Below are 20389 nucleotides of genomic sequence, written 5' to 3'. Positions count from 1 at the left end.
GACAAAGTCAAGCTCTGTTGGCTTTTTTGAACTTTTTTTTAATATCTTCAATCCATGATTGGCTGAATCCACACAAATAGAAGGCCAACTGTGATCTCTGTTTCTAAATCTGGGTAGGGATCTATCTCCACAAACAACCAACTTTGCTGATTTTTGGTGGCTGTATCTCTATTACACGTTTGTTTTCTATTTCACACTAACTTGTGCTCTATCTCCTATTGTCTTACTCTACCTTTATTTATTTTATTCTTTCTTTGAGATTAATCTGTTGCTTATTTTCTGACTTCTTGAGGTTAAGCTTCAGCTCAGTTCAGTTCAGTCGCTCAGTCGTGTCCGACTCTTTGCAACCCCATGAATCCCAGCACACCAGGCCTCCCTGTCCATCACCAACTCCCAGAGTTCACTCAGACTTGTCCATCGAGTCAGTAATGCCATCCAGCCATCTCATCCTCGGTCGTCCCCTTCTCCTCCTGCCCCCAATCCCTCCCAGCATCAGAGTCTTTTCCAATGAGTCAACTCTTCGCATGAGGTGGCCAAAGTACTGGAGTTTCAGCTTCAGCATCACTCCTTCCAAAGAAATCCCAGGGCTGATCTCCTTTAGGATGTACTGGTTGGATTTCCTTGCAGTCCAAGGGACTCTCAAGAGTCTTCTCCAACACCACAGTTCAAAAGCATCAATTCTTCGGCGCTCACCTTTCTTCACAGTCCAACTCTCACATCCATACATGACCACTGGAAAAACCATAGCCTTGACTAGACGGACCTTTGTTGGCAAAGTAATGTTTCTGCTTTTCAATATGCTGTCTAGGTTGGTCATAACTTTTCTTCCAAGGAGTAAGCATCTTTTAATTTCATGGCTGTTCATGGGTTAAGCTTAGACCACTGATGTTCAGGTTTTTAAAAATATTTTCTAATAAATGCATTTAAAGTTATAAATGTCTTTATTTGGCAGCATCATAATCACCTTGTGCTATTATTCAGTACAAAAGTGTTCTAATTTTCTGCATAATTTAGTTAACCAATTTTAAGGAGTTTATTAATTACAGACACCCTTTCCTAGTTAATTTTTATTTATTTCACTGTGGTTACTTACTTCGCATGATTTTACTCTTTTTAAATTTCTTTAGACTTGCATTAAAACCCAGTATATGGTAAATTTTAGAAAAATGTTCCCTGAGTACTTGAGAACAACATATATTCTGCAGCCATAAGATAACATGCACTCATATACCAAAAAACTCCAAAATTATAACTCCAAAATTGAGCTTTTCAAATCTTTTCTATCTTTACTGGTTTTTAATCTTCATGTACTATCAGTCACCAAAATAACTGGGTTTAAAAAATAATACTATGATTTGTCCCATCTTCTGTCAGTTTTGCTTTACTTTATAATATAGAGTTATAAGGTACATTTAAATTCAGAACTATTATATTTTCTAGGCATATGCCTGACTTAAATTCTTAATGGTCTGATAGTGGAAAATTCTGAAAGAGATGGGCATACCAGACCACCTGACCTGCCTCTTGAGAAATCTGTATGCAGAGCAGGAAGCAACAGTTAGAACTGGACATGGAACAATAGACTGGTTGCAAATAGGAAAAGGAGTACGTCAAGACTGTATATTGTCACCCTGCTTATTTAACTTATATGCAGAGTACATCATAAGAAACGCTGGGCTGGAAGAAACACAAGCTGGAATAAAGATTGCCGGGAGAAATATCAATAACCTCAGATATGTAAATGACACCACCTTTATGGCAGAAAGTGAAGAACTAAAAAGCCTCTTGATGAAAGCGAAAGAGGCGAGTGAAAATGTTGGCTTAAAGCTCAACATTCAGAAAACAAAGATCATGGCATCCGGTCCCATCACTTCATGGGAAATAGATGGGGAAACAGTGGAAACAGTGGCTGACTTTATTTTGGAGGGCTTCAAAATCACTGCAGATGGTGATTGCAGCCATGAAATTAAAATACACTTACTTCTTGGAAGGAAAGTTATGACCGACCTAGACAGCGTGTTAAAAAGCAGAGACATTACTTTGCCAACAAAGGTCCTTCTAGTCAAGGCTATGGTTTTTTAAGTGGTCATGTATGGATGTGACAGTTGGATTATAAAGAAAGCTGAGTGCTGAAGAATTGATGCTTTTGAACTGTGGTTTTGGGGAAGACTCTTGAGAGTCCCTTGGACTGCAAGGAGACCCAACCAGTCCATCCTAAAAGAGATCAGTCCTGGGTGTTCATTGGAAGGACTGATGTTGAAGCTGAAACTCCAATACTTTGGCCACCTGATGCGAAGAGCTGACTCATTTGAAAAGACCCTCATGCTGGGAAAGATTTGAGGGCAGGAGGAGAAGGGGACAACAGAGGATGAGATGGTTGGATGGCATCACCGACTCGATGGACATGGGTCTGGGTGGACTTCAGGAGGTGGTGATGGACAGGGAGGCCTGGTATGCTGCGGTTCATGGTGTCACAAATTGTCAGAAACGACTGAGCGACTGAACTGAACTGAGTACAACTATACCAATATTCTTTTGTTTCGTGATTGCATAATGTGTACCTTTCTTCCACCCTTTACTTTCAATTGCTCTAAATACCTTTATACTTTTTGTATATTTTCTAAGAAGCATATGGCTAGGCTTTAATTTTTACACAAGTGTAAAAATCTTTAGCTTCTGATTGGAATATTTAGTCTCTTACATTTAGTGTAACTGGAATATTTACTTTAGTGTAATTATGACTTACTTGGAGTTAATTAAATCATCTTCCTTTATATTTGCCCCAATTTTACTTTGTTCCCTTTCCAATCTTTTCTTGTTTTCTTCCAAATGCATTAAGTAGTCTTCTCATTCTTCCCTGTATTCACTTGTTGGACATAGAATGCTTTTTTGTTACCTAATGATTACAATATAAATCCTTAACTATTTATGTCTACTTTAAATTAGTTTTCTAATTAATTCCCATATAATACGAAGACCTTAGAAACACTGAACATCATTTACCCTTCTTCCTGAGTTATGTGCTGCTATTAACAAATGTTTAAATTTTGATATATTTAAGCCTCTATTACCATTATGAAAGTGAAAGTGAAGTCGCTCAGTCGTGTCCGACTCTTTGCAACCCCATGGACTGTAGCCTACCAGGCTCCTCTGTCCACTGAATTTTCCAGGCAAGAGTACTAGAGTGGGTTGCCATTTCCTTCTCCAGGGGATCTTTACGACCCAGGGATCAAACCCGAGCCTCTGAACCACCAGAGAAGCAATTACCATTCAACCATCTTCCTTTATATTTGTCCCAATTTTACTTTGCTCCCTTTCCGTTCCTTTCTTGTTTTCTTCCAAATGCATTAAGTAGTCTTCTCATTTTTCCCTGTATTCACTTGTTGGACATAGAGAGCTTTTTTATAATTACCATTATACTATTTTATAATAAATAATCACTTAGATTTACCCTTTCCATTTCTCTATTCCCTCCAGTATCCAGGATTATTTTTCTTCTACTTCAATAGAATTTTCTTTATTTATTCAGTATTTTCTGTATTACAAATTTGCTATTGTCAAATTCAATTCTTGTTTTTCTGAAAAGTCTATTCTTTGCTTTCATTTTTTTCAGGGTTTTTCACTGGGTAATTTTGCACAGATGATTATCTTCCTTCAGCCATTTGAAGACACCATGCCTTCTAGATTCCATTTTTCCAATTAAAAAATATCATTGTCAGTCTTAGTGTTGCTCCTTTAAAGAGAATATGTCTTTTCCCCCTCTGGTGGCTTTTCTCATTCCATTTGGGTTTTCATCAGTTTTACAATGATATTTCTAAGTGTATGTTTCTTTGTACTCACCCCTTCATACTCATAAAATTTCCTCAATTTGTAGGTGGACATCTTTTGTCACTTTTGAAATTCTCAGGCCTTTGAGACTTCAAATACTGCTCTACATTATTTTCTCCATCCTCTTCTGGACTTCAATCACATGCATGTTACAATATTTCCCCATGTTCCTCATATTTCTTTCCCTCTTTTATTTTTCATTCTTTGTCTTTCTTTATTTCAATATGACCTATCTTCTCTTTCACTAATCTCCCCCTCAGCTATGTCTAATTTGCTGTTAAACATATCCAAAGAATTTGTAAATAATCAATTTTCCAATTCTATACCTTCTACTTGATTATTTAGTAATCAAGTTAGTATAAGTTTCCAGTTGTCTGTCAATATTTTCCTACCTTTAATTCCTCGATCATAAAATCCTAATTATTTTATAGTTTCTTTATGAAACCACCATTATCCTATTGGTATATTTCAAATGGCTGGGGTTTTTTTCATGGCTTTTCTTTTTTTTGCTGCTGCTGCTAAGTCACTTCAGTCGTGTCCAACTCTGTGCGACCCAGAGATGGCAGCCCACCAGGCTCCCCCGTCCCTGGGATTCTCCAGGCAAGAACACTGGAGTGGGTTGCCATTTCCTTCTCCAATGCTATTCTTTGTTTTGCAACATATATTGTAAATGAACTAATTTGAGCCTCTGTATGATACTATTTTACTCAAGAGAGGATTTACTTTTGCTCTGTCACCAATTTAGGCCATGGGAAGTTCACCATAATCCAATCAAAGAGCATGATGTTTCAAAGATAAGCTTATCTTTCTAAACTCTTTTAGGTTTAGAACTTCAGGGACCAGACTACATCATTAAGTGTGTAATAAAAACCTCTCTTCCTTGGCACACCTAGAAATACAATTTGGTCCTCCATATTGATTAACAAAAGTTCTGCTCAGTTTCTCAGGAAGTTTTCAGGATTCACAATTGTCTCAAGAACAACAGTTGTACAAAATGCCAGTCATACCTCCTTTGTCATTTACCTCTCCTAAATCTTGACCAACATATTCTTACCATCTTTATAGTTCTCTTATGCCTTAAAAAGAGGTAATTTCTAATTTTTCTAAGTGGAAATTATAGCACAGAATAATCAACTTCACCACTGAAAAATAATTTCTCCAAATACACATTTTCTAAAAGTTCAGCAAAGTAGCCTATCTACTAAAATATAATACTGCATTTTATTTAAACTAAAAAAAAATTAAATTAGCAAAGCTACTCAAAGGAAAAGTCTTCATTTTCTTTAATTCTGTCTGTCTTTTTTTTCAAGTAAAGTAAAAATTAGAATATATGTGTAAAAGTGAATGGGGATAGAACAAATCACAATTCAGTGTAAAACTATTTCATTTAAACATATAGTTAATTTCATGTAAGTTTAAAAGAATGTTTAGTATCTTAGAACAAAAAAACTGGTCACTTTCCAGATCTTAGAAAAGAAAATGAGTACAACAAAAAGAATCTAAAAAAGGAGTGAATATATGCTTCACTTTGTTGTACACTTAAAACTAACACACCACTGTAAATCAATTATTTTCAACAAAAACTTTTAAAAAGAAATAATTGCTGAAATATTTCCAAATATAATAAAAACTTTACATAAAAAATAGCATATTGGTCAATAAAAGTCATATACACAGAAAATCAATAAATGAAAAATTAATATTTAAAACATAAAGAAAAAATTATGGCTGTGAATAAGCAATTTACTCAACAGAAAACACAAGTGCAAATGAACACATAAAAATATGCTGATTTACTATATCAATCAGGATATGCACATTAAAATATCAGTAGGATACCATTCATATCCATTGCACTGGCGAAAGGAAAATATTCTCATAATTATCAAGTATTGGTGGGACTATGAAGAACCAAGAACACTCATACCCTGCTGGAGGAAGTGGTATGTTACCACAGTAACTCGAAAAGCAATTAGGCTTGCTACATGTGTCTTAAAGTTGAGGATGTAAATATCCTCAGATACAGCAATTTCACTTCTAGAGATGCACCCTAGAGAAATGTTTGCTTCTGTAAAATGACTGGATCAAGATATACACTGTAGTATTATTTATAACAACAATAAAAGAAAATTTACCTAAATGTCACAGCTTTGTATTGCACAGAAAATTAGATGATGAAACTGAAGAAATGCTTTCAAAATTTAAAACTGACAATAAAATATGAGTGTATAGAAGAACAAATCCCAGTACAGATAATGTCAAAACTCAAAGATATATTGGTAAGAAAACTGCTCTTCTGAACGGCACATAGTATCAGCACTTATGAGTGATACAGAACAAGACTAGACACAGGACTGGAAAACACTGTAAAGTCAATCATTTACAGTAAAGATGGCTACACAGAAAATGTATTATGTAGTGCCTCTGCTATATAATAGACTATCATTAGTCAAAATAAAGATGGAAAAAAGTCAAGAATACCTCCTTGAAAATATCTAATACACACCGCTATTATACAAATATAAAATAGAACAGTGCCCAATTTTCCCATCATACTAAAGCCCAATCTACTCACCAAGTCTTTGGGTTAACTTCATACTTATAAAGGTCATCTACCAATCCATATTTGTTGCCTGGCAATGCTTTATAGCCTCCATGAACATAAATGGACTTTGTTATTTCATCATACACACTGGTATGGCCATATCCCCCTTGAACAATAGCTCCTTTAGTTTCCGGAACAAGCCAAGTGTTTGATGCTATAAGAGAAAGAAGATAAAATGTGAACTTAAATAGTATTTTTAAAAAACTAATATACCACCAAACTACCAACAAGTTCATTCTAATACCAAATTTTATGAGTAAAGTATATCTAATAATAATTTAATTGTTTTAAAAAGTATTAAATAGGTGCTAGTTACTATGTTGGGTGATAAAAACCAAAGGTGAGTAAAACTGGTCTCTTTGTAGATTTTAATTAAACTTTGAAATATCGAAAATATCTAATTTTTTGTATGTGCAAGAAAAAACTAAACCTTATTCTCACATATATTTCTGTATCTGTAAATAGCCTTGAAAAAAGAAAGATTTAATAAAAGTTTATGAGAGGTTATTATGTTACAGGCTGAGATAGTCCAAGCCAGGCTTCATCAATACGTGAAGCGTGAACTTCCTGATGTTCAAGCTGGTTTTAGAAAAGGCGGAGGAACCAGAGATCAAATTGCCAACATCCGCTGGATCATGGAAAAAGTAAGAAAGTTCCAGAAAAACATCTATTTCTGCTTTATTGACTATGCCAAAGCCTTTGTGTGGATCACAATAAACTGTGGAAAATTCTGAAAGAGATGGGAATACCAGACCACCTGATCTGCCTCTTGAGAAACCTGTATGCAGGTCAGGAAGTAACAGTTAGAACTGGACATGGAACAACAGACTGGTTCCAAATAGGAAAAGGAGTACGTCAAGGCTGTATATTGTCACCCTGCTTACTTAACTTATATGCAGAGTACATCATAAGAAACACTGGACTGGAAGAAACACAAGCTGGAATCAAGATTGCCGGGAGAAATATCAATCACCTCAGATATTCAGATAACACCCTTATGGCAGAAAGTGAAGAGGAGCTAAAAACCCTCTTGATGAAAGTGAAAGAGGAGAGTGAAAAAGTTGGCTTAAAGCTCAACATTCAGAAAACGAAGATCATGGCATCGAGTCCCATCACTTCATGGGAAATAGATGGGGAAACAGTGTCAGACTTTATTTTTGGGGGCTCCAAAATCACTGCAGATGGAGATTGCAGCCATGAAATTAAAGGATGCTTACTCCTTGGAAGAAAAGTTATGGCCAACCTAGATAGCATATTCAAAAGCAGAGACATTACTTTGCCGACTAAGGTCCGTCTAGTCAAGGCTATGGTTTTTACAGTAGTCAATAATGGATGTTGAGGGTTGGACTGTGAAGAAGGCTGAGCGCCAAAGAATTGATGCTTTTGAACTGTGGTGTTGGAGAAGACTCTTGAGAGTCCCTTGGACTGCAAGGAGATCCAACAAGTCCATTCTGAAGGAGATCAGCCCTGGGATTTCTTTGGAGGGAATGATGCTAAAGCTGAAACTCCAGTACTTTGACCACCTCATGCAAAGAGTTGACTCATTGGAAAAGACTCTGATGCTGGGAGGGATTGGGAGCAGGAGGAGAAGGGGACGACAGAGGATGAGATGGCTGGATGGCATCACTGACTCGATGGATGTGAGTCTGAGTGAACTCCAGGACAGGGAGGCCTGACATGCTGCAATTCATGGGGTAGCAAAGAGTTGGACACAACTGAGCGACTGAACTGAACTGAGGTAGTCACTGACATTACAAAGACTAAAAAGATAAAACTCTTGTCTTAACAATTTTTGGCACTGTGCTAGTCTTTTATCTCTTGGCTATGAGTCTCACTATCCCTTCAAAGAGTCCTTCGTATTACTGATAAAAACCTAAAAATTAAATATCCAAGACTCATTTGACAGCTGTGTTACCATCAGTTTCCAGTAATGAAAGTACTTGGGAGAGAACAGAAGGCAAATGGAAGAAAGACACTCTACTTCCTTTCTTCTCCAGCAATAGGAACAGGTAGGTGACTACTGGGCAATGGCAGTGTAGGTTTTACAGCAGCAGAAGCAGGCGCAGCCCTTGCTCAGTGGCAGCAGTGGCATCTACAGTAAGCAGCTCAATTACAAACGTGGTCCTAAGTTCCAGCCTGGGTATGCAGCAGCTATAGATTTCTGACTCATTCCCTCATTTTGGTGTCTCTAGTACTACTGTAATTAACTCCCTATTTTAAGTCCCATTCTACCTGACACATCTAGGAGGAACTCTCATTTCTATAGCAAATAGAAACAAATTCTTATCATATGCAAGGCATGCTTTTAAGAATATGCAAATGAAAAAATACATATCTTTTGACCTTAAAGGAATTTAGATTATAAAGAGCAACCATACAGAAATCTGTTATTAGTTTTTAAATATCCATGCATATCACACTTGCATCTTCCCTCTAACTTTGTCACCTAAACTTTGGCATTCTAGACAGCTCATTGAAATACTCAAAGCAAGTAACAGAAAACAAAAGTGATGCTTAAAAATTCTTCACATTCACACAATTTTAAGGTAGTAAAGAATATACTTCATCAATCATAAAAAGTCATAAAAGAAGTATCAGAAGGATTTGTTAAAGCCAATTTTACTCAGAGAAAACTAGATATATTTAAAGAAATTTCAGAGTATTCTTGTAACTAATGGGCATTCTTTTAATATTCTTCAACTACTTATTAAAGCTATATATATGTGTGTGTGTGTGTGTGTAGCACCAGATTGAAGGTTTTCATGTTTTTATTCATTCTGTTTAATAAAAGATAAAACTACTTCTTATCAAAAAATATTGTGGCAATAAAGAGGTATATAATGCAACAGTGAATGTTACCTTCTCCTCTAGCCCACTATCCAGAGGTATTTTTCACAAATTGTTAGGTTCAGAATATTTTGAAACTACAGTTCTGAATATTTTATTACAATAGACAAGACAAATATATGTGACTTACATGTACATAGATACCTATAAATATTGATACCAAAAGATCATGCGATTTTACAACTATATTTTCACTTAACAAAACATCTGGGGCATCTTTTCACATCCCATTTATTACTTTCACTTTCATTAGCTAAATTCTATTGTATCGATGATAACTTATTTAAATAATCCTACATAGTGACTCATTAGTGTTTCCGTTTGTTCTTAAAAATAATGATGCAATAAGCAACCTGGCAATCAGCTATAGCATCATTATCTATAGAGTATATATTATGTCTCAGGGAGTATCTCACTAGTTCATTTGATAATATTAAAGCTTTGAAAGTTTACTATTGCTATCCTTTCTTTACAACTAAGGAAATTTAGAGTTTAAAAAATTAACACATCAAATGTTTAAAAGTTGGTGTAGACTAATTTCTCCCTCTCCTTCCCACTAACAAACCCAGTGAACAGTCCCAAAGACAACCACAGGAGAAATATGAAAGGTGTAAGGAGGAACGCTGACTCAGGATCTGCAAGACTATAGGACGGATATCTCATTGCCTCCAACCCAACAGAAGAAGGCCAGTCAGCCCAGCATTTTTTAACCCATAACCCAGCAATAAAAAGCAACTCAGGCAGGCTTATTCCTTCCGCAAATTGAAGAGGAACCCCCAGGGATAATCCCGGGTGACACTAGGAGCACCAGCAAGAGGGATTCACCAAACATTGCTTACAATAAGCAGACAGGGGAAGAGTTCCACTTTCCCTAAAGGCCTGAGATTGCAAAAGAAGATCCCACCACAAGATCTTAATGCTAAACCTAAACAGAGTGACCAACCTGCTAAAATATAAGATTTAGGTAAAACTCAAAGACTCCCAATATAAAAGCCAAAATGTCCAAGATACTAACAAACAAACAAACAAAAATCACTTGTCATGTTGGGAACCAGATCAGTCAAGTGACAGTAACTCTGAGATGTTGAAATTACCTAACAAGAATTTTAAAGCAGCCATGATACAGCAAGCAGCTACAAGTTCTCTTGAAACAACAAATCTCAGCAAAAAAAAAGAGAAAAAGGGTGAGGAGACAAAGGAAGGAAAGAAGGAAGGGAGGGAGGGAAGGAGTGAGGAAAGGAAGAAAAGAAAATACAGTAACAAATATGAGTTAACTGGACAGACTCAATAGTAGAGATGACAGATAGAATCAGTAAAATTGAGCATATAGCAGAAAAATTTACCCAATCTGAACACCAGAGAAAATAAACTAAAAAAAAAAAAACAACAGTCTAAGAAACCTTTGGGACAGTAACAATTGGTCCAACATTTGTTCCACTGGAATCCCAGAAGCAGAGAAAAAAGAGAACGGAGCTGAAACAGCTATTTTTAAAAATCGTGGCTGAAAACATCCAAATTATGTATAAGACATAAATATACAGACTTTCCCGGCAGTTGAGTAGTTGAGACTCAGCACTTCAATGTTTCCACTGCAGGCGCTGTGTGTTCAATTTCTGGTCGGGGAACTAAGACCATACTAAGATCATGTGACACAGCCCAAAACAAATTTTGGTTAAAAAAAAAACTAAACTAAAATACTTTGAAATCTGTGGCCTCCCCTTAAAGAATGGCTTAAGAAAATTCTTCAGACAAATGAAATGATCATATCAGGAAAGAACAACAAATAAAGCAGATATATGGCTACACACAATAAACTCTCCTCTTTGAGGCTTACAAATAATATCTGATGAAGGAAACAAAAAGTATAACATCATCTGACGCTCCCGCCAATGATATTTAGAAGTGAGGGATGTAAATGAAAGCAAAGTTTCCACGTTTCACTTGATGTGGTAAAATGTTGAGACTAGTAGACAGACAAGTCACTTACATATATTTTAATACCCAGAGCAATCTCTAAGAAAAGCATACAGAGAAATACTCTCACAAACACTATAAATAAATCAAGACTGAATTCTAAAACTTATTAACCCATGACTAACAAGTGAAGAGAAACAGAGGCACAAGAAACAGGAAACAAAAATGATAAAATAGCAGACTTAGGCACTAACACACCAAAGTTCCCTTAGATTAAATGATCCACTTATGACATTCTTAAAATTGTAAGATTACACAAAGAACAGATCAGCGATTGTCAAGGGTTGGGATGGGATGGGAAAGGAATAAAGGTATCAGGGAGATGATGTTGTTGATGTTCAGTCACTCAGTTGTATCGCACTCTTTTGCAACCCCAAGGACTGTAGCCCACCAGGTTCCTCTGTCCATGGGATTTTCCAGACAAGAACACTGGAGTGGGGTGCCAATTCCTTCTCCAGGGAATCTTCCCGAGTCAGGGATCAAACCCGCATTTCCTGGGCTGCAAGAGGCTTCTTTACCACTGAACCGGAAGGGAAGTAGGTGTGGTCTAAAAAAGCTAATCTGAAGGATTCTTGTGTTGACAGAGACTGCAGTGGTAGATACATGAGACAACATGCAAGAAAACTGCCCAGAACTAAATATACACACACATCTATACACACTACATACATGCACATGCAAATGAGTTTCTAAATGAAACTGGAGAAATCAGAACAGATCGTATCAATGTTAATATCCAGGTTGTGATTCTGTACTATATTTTTGCAAGATGTTTACCACCAAGGAAAACTGCATAAAGGATATACAGGATCACTCTGTTTCTTTTTGCAAGTGTATGTGAATTTACCACTTTCGCAAATTAAAATTTAAATGGAAAAAAATATATCACCCTACTAGCAATGGAAAGTTCATCATGAAATACACTATTGCACTCAACTACTCATTACATATTTTAAAAAACTAAAAGTGTAAGAGCTATGACACAGGTCTGACACCAAAGTGAGTTACTAAATACCCCTGCAGAATCTCTGCAGGTTTAGTCACCAGCAGTTCAAATAAGAAATGGTGATACGGTAGTTTCAGATGAAAAATTAAGAAAATAATTTTGCTCAGATATAGGTGATTAACTTGAAATGTAAAATTAATTATGATTACATTCTCACTTTATTATTATTTTTGCGTTTGGAAATGTGCACATAGTAAAAGATTCATTTTTGTCTCAATAAACATTTAAAGTAACAAAATACGTCATTTCATAAAAAGTATTTGCTTATGATTGATACGTTATTTGTATATGAATGAATTTTGTTTTTAATTCTGTAATGTGCTCTATCACACTCCCAATTTATTAAAAATGAAACACTGATTCATTAAAAAGAGAGGGACAATAAATACACAAATACATGAAGCAAGAGAATAATTTTGAAAAAGTAAAAAGCAAAAATGACTTATATATACCAGGAGTTCTTTATCAGGTTATGATGGAAATATTTAGATAGCATTTAACAGCCTGCCATAAACAACTTAAAAAGCAGAAGAAAATATTTTAAAAAGATACTGGATAACAAGCAGCACAGAATTATCATTTTAAAGAAAAGAGAAACAAGGTGAGCCCTTGTTTGAAACATATGCTGAGGGGAAATTTCTCACCACTGAGCAAGAAGGGGGATTTGACTGCAAATAGATTCTGGCGATCCTACCAGCTTGAGAAAACAAATATCAGCATTTCAAAGAACAGTCCCCTATCTTATCTTTGACAAAGGAGGCAAGAATATACAATGGAGAAAAGACAATCTCTCTAACAAGTGGTGCTGGGAAAACTGGTCAACCATTTTTAAAAGAATGGAACTAGAACACTTTCTAACACGATACACAAAGATAAACTCAAAATGGATTAAAGACCTAAACATAAGACCAGAAACTATAAAACTCCTAGAGGAAAACAAAGGCAAACACTCTCGGACAGAAATCAAAGCAGGATCCTCTATGATCCACCTCCCAGAGTAATGGAAATAAAAGCAAAACTAAACAAATGGGACCTAATTAAACCTAAAAGCTCTTGCACAACAAAGGAAACCATAAGCAAGATGAAAAGACAGCCTTCAGAATGGGAGAAAATAATAGCAAATGAAGCAACTGACAAAGAATTAATCTCAAAAATACATAAGCAACTCTTGCAGCTCAATTCCAGAAAAATAAACAATCCAGTCAAAAACTAGGCCCAAGAACTAAACAGACATTTCTCCAAAGAAGACATACAGATGGCTAACAAACACATGAAAAGATGCTCAACATCACTCATTATCAGAGAAATGCAAATCAAAACCACAATGAGGTACCATTCCACGCCAGTCAGAATGACTGCTATCCAAAAGTCTACAAACAATAAATGCTGAAGAGCGTGTGGAGAAAAGGGAACCCTCTTACATTGTTGGTGGGAATGCAAACTAGTACACCCACTGTGGAGAACAGTGTGGAGATTCCTTAAAAAACTGGAAATAGAACTGCCATATAACCCAGTAACCCCACTACTGAGCGTACACACCGAGGAAACCAGAATTGAAAGAGACACGTGTACCCCAATGTTCATCACAGCACTGTTTACAATAGCTAGGACATGGAAGCAACCTAGATGCCTATCAGCAGATGAATGGATAAGAAAGCTGTGGTACATATACACAATGGAATATTACTGAGCCATTAAAAAGAATACATTTGAATCAGTTCTAATGAGGTGGATGAAACTAGAGCCTATTATACAGAGTGAAGTAAGTCAGAAAGAAAAACACCAATACAGTATACTAACACATATATATGGAATTTAGAAAGATGGTAACAATAACCTTATATGCAGGACAGCAAAAGAGACACAGATGTATAGCACAGTCTTTTGGATTCTGTGGAGAAGGCGAGGGTGGGATGATTTGAAAGAATAGCATTGAAACATGTATATTATCATATGTGAAACAGGTCGCCAGTCCAGGTTCAATGCATGAGCTCAGGGCTGGTGCACTGGGATGACCCTGAGGGATGGGATGCGGAGGGAGGTGGGAGGGGGGTTCAGGATGGGGAACACATGTACACCCATGGCTGGTTCATGTCAATGTATGGCAAAACCACTACAATATTGCAGAGTAATTAGCCTCCAATTAAAATAAAAAGAAAAGAACAGTCCTACAAGCTAGAATTCATAGGAAATAATACCAGATATGTAGTTTCTACAGAGTGGATGCTCAAGAGATCGGCGGGAATCTTCCAAGTTTTTGCTGAGTACTGATTTGCACGTGCATAAGAGAAAACTACTTAAAGCCATGGAAAGAACCACCAGAAACTAGTAGACTGAACAATTCCTGGATCTCACACAGGGCTGGGAACAATCTGAGCTCCCAGCAGCCACAGAAGATAGACCTCATACTATAGGAGGCATTAGGTAGAGTCCTGAAAAGGAAATGTAATACTGGATGTAAAGGAATGAAATACTAGGTTACATTAGCCATCAACTGAAAGTTACTCTGGATCCACTCTAACAGATCTCAGAAGCAGTCTCCCAAAATAGTTACACTTGAAGCTTAACCCCATGCTAGTACAAAGTCCAGCATTCTTTAAAGGAATAGAGCAAAGTCCCCAGTAGCCAACAGAACAAAAACATACAATATTCAAAATGCATTAAAAAATTAACAAGTATAGAGACCAAAGAAAATACAATCCATAACAAGAAGAAAAACCAATCAATAGAGACACAGGCATAAAAAGGATAGAATTAAAAGAAGAGAATGCTTCAAAAGCTACTGTAAATCCACTCAAATATGTTCAATAGTGTTAGAAAAAATACGAACATGAGATTTAACAAAAGGCTCACAAAGAATCCCTGGAAATGAAAAATACACTGAACAGAATTAACACAAGAGTAAACACTATGGGAAAAAAAGAACAATTAATCTAAAGCACAAAAATAGAAACGATTCTAAATGAAGCACACAAACCAACAAAAACAATGAAAAACAATTAACAGGATATCAGGGACCTGTATAACCATATCAAGTAGCCTAATCTAATATGATAAGAGTTTCAGAAGAATGCCAGTGGCAGACAGAAATAATGACATCTTTACAGATTCATAAAACCAAGAAGATCAATGATATAAAACAGGGCAAAAGAAAGAAATAAACCCATGCCAAGGAATAGCATGAAGTGATCAAGATGAACAAGCAGAAGAGCAAAAATAAGAATGCCAGCTGACCCTCAACAGACATGAAGGAAGGCGGAAGGCAAGGAAGTTACACTTTTAAATTAATGAGAAGGGGGGACAACCATTCACCCAGCACTCTATACTAAAAAGTGACTACCAAAGTAGAAATCTATATCCCATAAAATATTTTCCAAAAGTGAAGTAAGTAAAATCTTTTTTTGACAAAGGAAAAAGAAGAACAGAGGATATATCATTGGAGACTTGCCCTATAAAAAATAACCCCAAAAGTTCTTTAAACTGAATAAAAATTACACTTAAAACTAGACAGAATTTGGATTTCTATAGATGAATGATGAATGATTTCTATAGATGAATGATCAACCATAAGACATGGTTGATATATGAGTAAATATTCAAGGTGTCATTTCTCATTTTCCCTCCCAGTAAATGATGATTAACTGTCCAAACTAAAAACTGTAACAATGTATTATGCTCTTCATAGCATACAAGACATGATATAAGCACAAAGGGAAAAAGAGGGAAATGCAGGGATACTATTCTGAGTTTCTGACACTATATGTAAAGTGGTAGCTGCTGCTGCTAAGTCACTTCAGTCGTGTCCGACTCTGTGCGACCCCATAGACGGCAGCCCACCAGGCTCCGCGATCCCTGGCATTCTCCAGGCAAGAACACTGGACTGGGTTGCCATTTCCTTCTCCGATACATGAAAGTGAGAAGTGAAACTGAAGTCGCTCAGTCCTGTCCAACTCTTAGCGACCCCATGGACTGCAGCTTACCAGGCTTCTCCGTCCATGGGATTTCCTAGGAAAGAGTACTGGAGTGGGGTGCCATTGCCTTCAAAGCAGAATCTGATAAGCTAATATACATATTACAAACCCTAGAGTAACCTTTATAAAAACAAAATTTTAGAGTATAGTTAGCAAATTAATGGTCCTACAGATTCAAGGAGCTGAGAAAACTACAAACAGGATAAATTTCGTGAAATCTATACCACAATGCAACTGCTGAAAACTAAAAGCACAGAAAAGATTTCAGAAGCAGCTACAGAAAAATTAAAAAAAATTAAAAAAAACCTATAGGGGAAAAACAGCTCAAATGACACAGACTTTATCCTAAGAAACTATGAAGGACAGAAGGAAGTAGCCTTGTTGTTCAAGCACCAAGTCCTTGTCAATTCTGTGACCCCATGAACTGCAGCATGACAGGTTTCCCTATCCTTCACCATCTCCTTGAGTTTGCTCAAACTCATGTCCACTGAGTCATGATACTATCCATCCTATCCTCTGTTGCCCGCTTCTCCTCCTGCCCTCAATCATTCCTAGCATGAGGGTCTTTTCCAGTATCAGAGCTTCAGCTTCAGCATCAGTCCTCCCAAAGAATATTCTGAACTGATTTCCTTTAGGATTGACTGGTTTAATTTCCTTGCTGCCCAAGGGGTTCCCAAAAGTCTTATTCTGCACCACAATTCAAAAGCATCAATTCTTCAGGGTTCAGCCTTCTTTATGGGCCAACCCTCACATCCATACATGACTACAGGAAAAACCACAGCTTTAACTATATGGACCTTAGTCGGGGAAGTGATGTCTCTGCTTTTTAACACACTACCTAGGTTTGTTATAGCTTTTCTTCCAAGGAGCAAGCAGGTTTTAATTTTGTGCCCGAGTCACTGTCAGCAGTGATTGTGGAGACCAAGAAAATAAAATCTGTCACTGTTAACTTTTTCATCTATTTGCTATGAAGTGATGGGACCAGATGCTGTGATCTTCATTTTTTGAAAGTTGAGTTTTAAGCCAGCTTTTTCACTCTCCACTTTCACCTTTGTCAAGAAGCTCTTCAATTCCTCTTTGTTTTCTGCCACAAGGGTGGTATCATCTACATATCTAAGATTATTGATATTTCCCCCAGCAACCCTGATTCCAGCTTGTGATTCATCCAGCCTGGCATTTTGTGTGATATTCTCTGCATATAAGTTAAAAAAGCAGGGTGACAATATCTCCTTTGATGTACTCCTTTCCCAATTTGGAACCAGTCTGTTGTTCCATGTCCAGTACTAACAGCTGCTTCTTGTCCTGCATACGGGTTTCTCAGGAGGCACGTAAGGTCATTGGGTATTCCCATCTCTTTAATAATTTTCCATAGTTTGTTGTGATCCACACAACCAAAGGCTTTAGCGTAGACAATGAAGCAAAAGTAGATGCTTTTTTGGAATTCTCTTGCTTTTTCTATGATCCAGCATATGTTGGATCACATGTCATTTCTATGATCAGCATATGTTGGCAATTTGATCTCTAGTTCCTCTGCTTTTTCTAAATCCAGCTTGAACATCTGGAAGGTCTCGGTTCACAAACTGCTGAAGCCTAGCTTAAAGGATTTTGAGCATTACCTTGCTGGCATGTAAAATGAATCCAACTGTGTGGTAGTTTGAATATTCTTTGTCATTGCCCTTTCTTGGGATGAGGATGAAAAATGACCTTTTCCAGTCCTGTGGCCACTGCTGAGTTTTCCAGATTTGCTGATATACTGAATGCAGCACTTTCACAGCATCACCTTTTAGGATTTGAAATAGTTCAGCTGGAATTACATAACCTAAGTTAATTCCATCAGCTAAGTCCGTGCACTACAGCTACTAAGTCTGTGTGCTCTAAAGCCTATGCACTACAAGAGAGAAGCCTGCACACCACAACTAGAAAAGTGGTCCCTGCTTTTCACAACTAGAGAGAGCCTGGGTGTAGCAATGAAGGCCCAGCAGAGCCAAAAATAAATCGATAAATGAATAAATAAAGTAAATTTTTTTAAAAATTAAAAATAAACGAGTAAAGCAAAAACCAGTAGAAGTTAAAAATGAAATAGATATATCTACAGTCATAACTGGAAATTTCTACACTGTTCTTTTAAGAACTAAGGAAAGTACTACACAGAATACCAGTAAAGATACAGAAGACAGGAATCATTTTATCAACCATAATATAACTGGCATTTATAGAACACCCCAACCAACAACAGCAGAAGATGTATCTTTTCAAATTCCCATTTAACATTCACCAAGGTAGACCATATTCTGGGTCAGAAAATAAGACTCAAGAAAAAATTTAACTGTAAAATATACAGTCTCTGTCAATAGTAGAATTAAACCAGAAATAAAGGCAAGAAAGATATCAAAAAAATCTTCATATATATATGAATCAAACAAAATACCACTAAACAACCCAGGAGCCAAAGAAAAGAACCACACAAAAAAAGCATAAAACATTTTGAACTAAACAGAAACAAGAAAGAAGAAGCCTCTTTCAAAACGCATGTGATACAGCTAAAGCAGTACTTACAGCGGTCATTCTCAACAGTGGTTCCCTGAAGCAACTGGCATTACCTGGAAACTTTTTAAAAACGCAAATCCCCTGGCAACAATCCTAACATAATAAATAAGAATATAAGAGTTTAGGGCACAGTGATCTATTTTAACAACCCGCCAGGTGGTTCCTAGGTATTAAGTTTGAGAACTACTGACTTGGAAATTCATAACAATACCTTTTTTAAAAGAAGAAAGGTCTCAATTTCAATTCAATGATCTGTTCTTTCACCGTAAGAAATCAGAAAAACAAGAGCAAATAAAACTCAAAGAAGAAAATAAATGTAACAAATAAAGCATTAATCAATATGATAGAAAACAGGAAACAAAAGCTGGTTATTTGAAAAAGTCAATAAGATTGAGTAACCTACTAATCTCTAGTCAGACAGACCAGAAAAATAAGACACAGATATTCATATCAGACATAAGAGGAAATATCACTACAGATTTTACAAGTATTAAAAAAAATAATAGGGAATATAATGAACAGCTTCATGCCAGTAAATTTAACATCTTAAATGACACAGACAAATTTCTTAAGAACCCAGACTACCACATGTCATTCAAAAAGAAATTGATCATTTGAATATCACTAACATTCATTAAAGAAAATAAATGCCATAGTCAAAATCTTTCCTGCAAAGAAAGTTTCTGGGCCAAATAGTTGCACTGGTGAACCAAACATTTAAGAAAGAAGTAATACCAATTCTACACAAACTCTTACAGAAAATAGAATAGGACAAAACATTTCTCAAATCATTTTACTGTTACCCAGATTATAAAAGCAAAGACATTACAAGAAAAGAAAACAATAGTCCAAGATCTCTTGTGAGCATAAACATAAAAATCCTTAATAACATTTTTGCAAATCAATTATAGCAGTGTATGAAAGGAATAATACATTGTGGCCAAGCAGAGTTTATCCAAAATGCAACAGTAGCTTAACATCTAAAAATCAATGTCATTCAGCACACTAAGAAATCCAAAAGAGAAATAAAGAAATAAAAAAAAAACGATCTTCTCAATAGATACAGAAAATTATTTGACAAAATTTCACATTATTCATGAAAAAGACTCAGCAAACCAGGAATAAAAGTGAATTTCCTTTACAGCTTATGGGAACACAATTGTATCCAACTGGTGTGTGAAAATTGTATACATCTTAATTATGTTGAATTGGTTCACAGTGCTTTTCAGGTCTACTATATCCTTCTACTTCTCTGAATATTCATTCTATTATTTGTGAGAGTTTGATATTGAAACTCCAACTAAAAATCTAAATTTATCTACTTTAAAAAAGTGAATTTCCTCTACCCGATAAAAGCACCCCCAAAAACCACATCACTAATACAGTAACAGTAATTAAAAGACTGGAGCTTTCTTTGCTAAAATTTTTAAAAAGGCAGAAATGTCTGCAAGCACTACCTCTACTCAGTATTGTACCAGAGATCCCAGCAGTCCAAAGAAAATAATAAAACGCATATAGAGTGAAAAGGAAGATGAATATTTATTAGCCTGAGCATAATACATGATCATCTGTGTACAAAACAAGAAAGAATCTACCTAAAATCTACAAGGA

At 36.1% G+C, this 20389-nt stretch overlaps 1 protein-coding gene across 1 annotated transcript in view; it reads right to left on the bottom strand.

Moving 5' to 3' along the window:
* Window positions 1-20389, bottom strand: part of ATRNL1 (attractin like 1) — a 785280-nt gene that overhangs the window by 671083 nt on the left and 93808 nt on the right. Inside the window, exon 9 of the mRNA XM_068961441.1 lies at window positions 6404-6587. Coding sequence (XP_068817542.1) covers window positions 6404-6587 — 184 coding nt within the window. The remainder of the gene's footprint in view (window positions 1-6403; window positions 6588-20389) is intronic.

The sequence above is a fragment of the Capricornis sumatraensis genome, chromosome 23, assembly GCF_032405125.1.
Source record: "Capricornis sumatraensis isolate serow.1 chromosome 23, serow.2, whole genome shotgun sequence".
Classification (NCBI taxonomy): Eukaryota; Metazoa; Chordata; class Mammalia; order Artiodactyla; family Bovidae; genus Capricornis; species Capricornis sumatraensis.
Note: the sequence above shows the minus strand (reverse complement) of the source record. Positions and strands in the feature narration are given on the sequence as shown.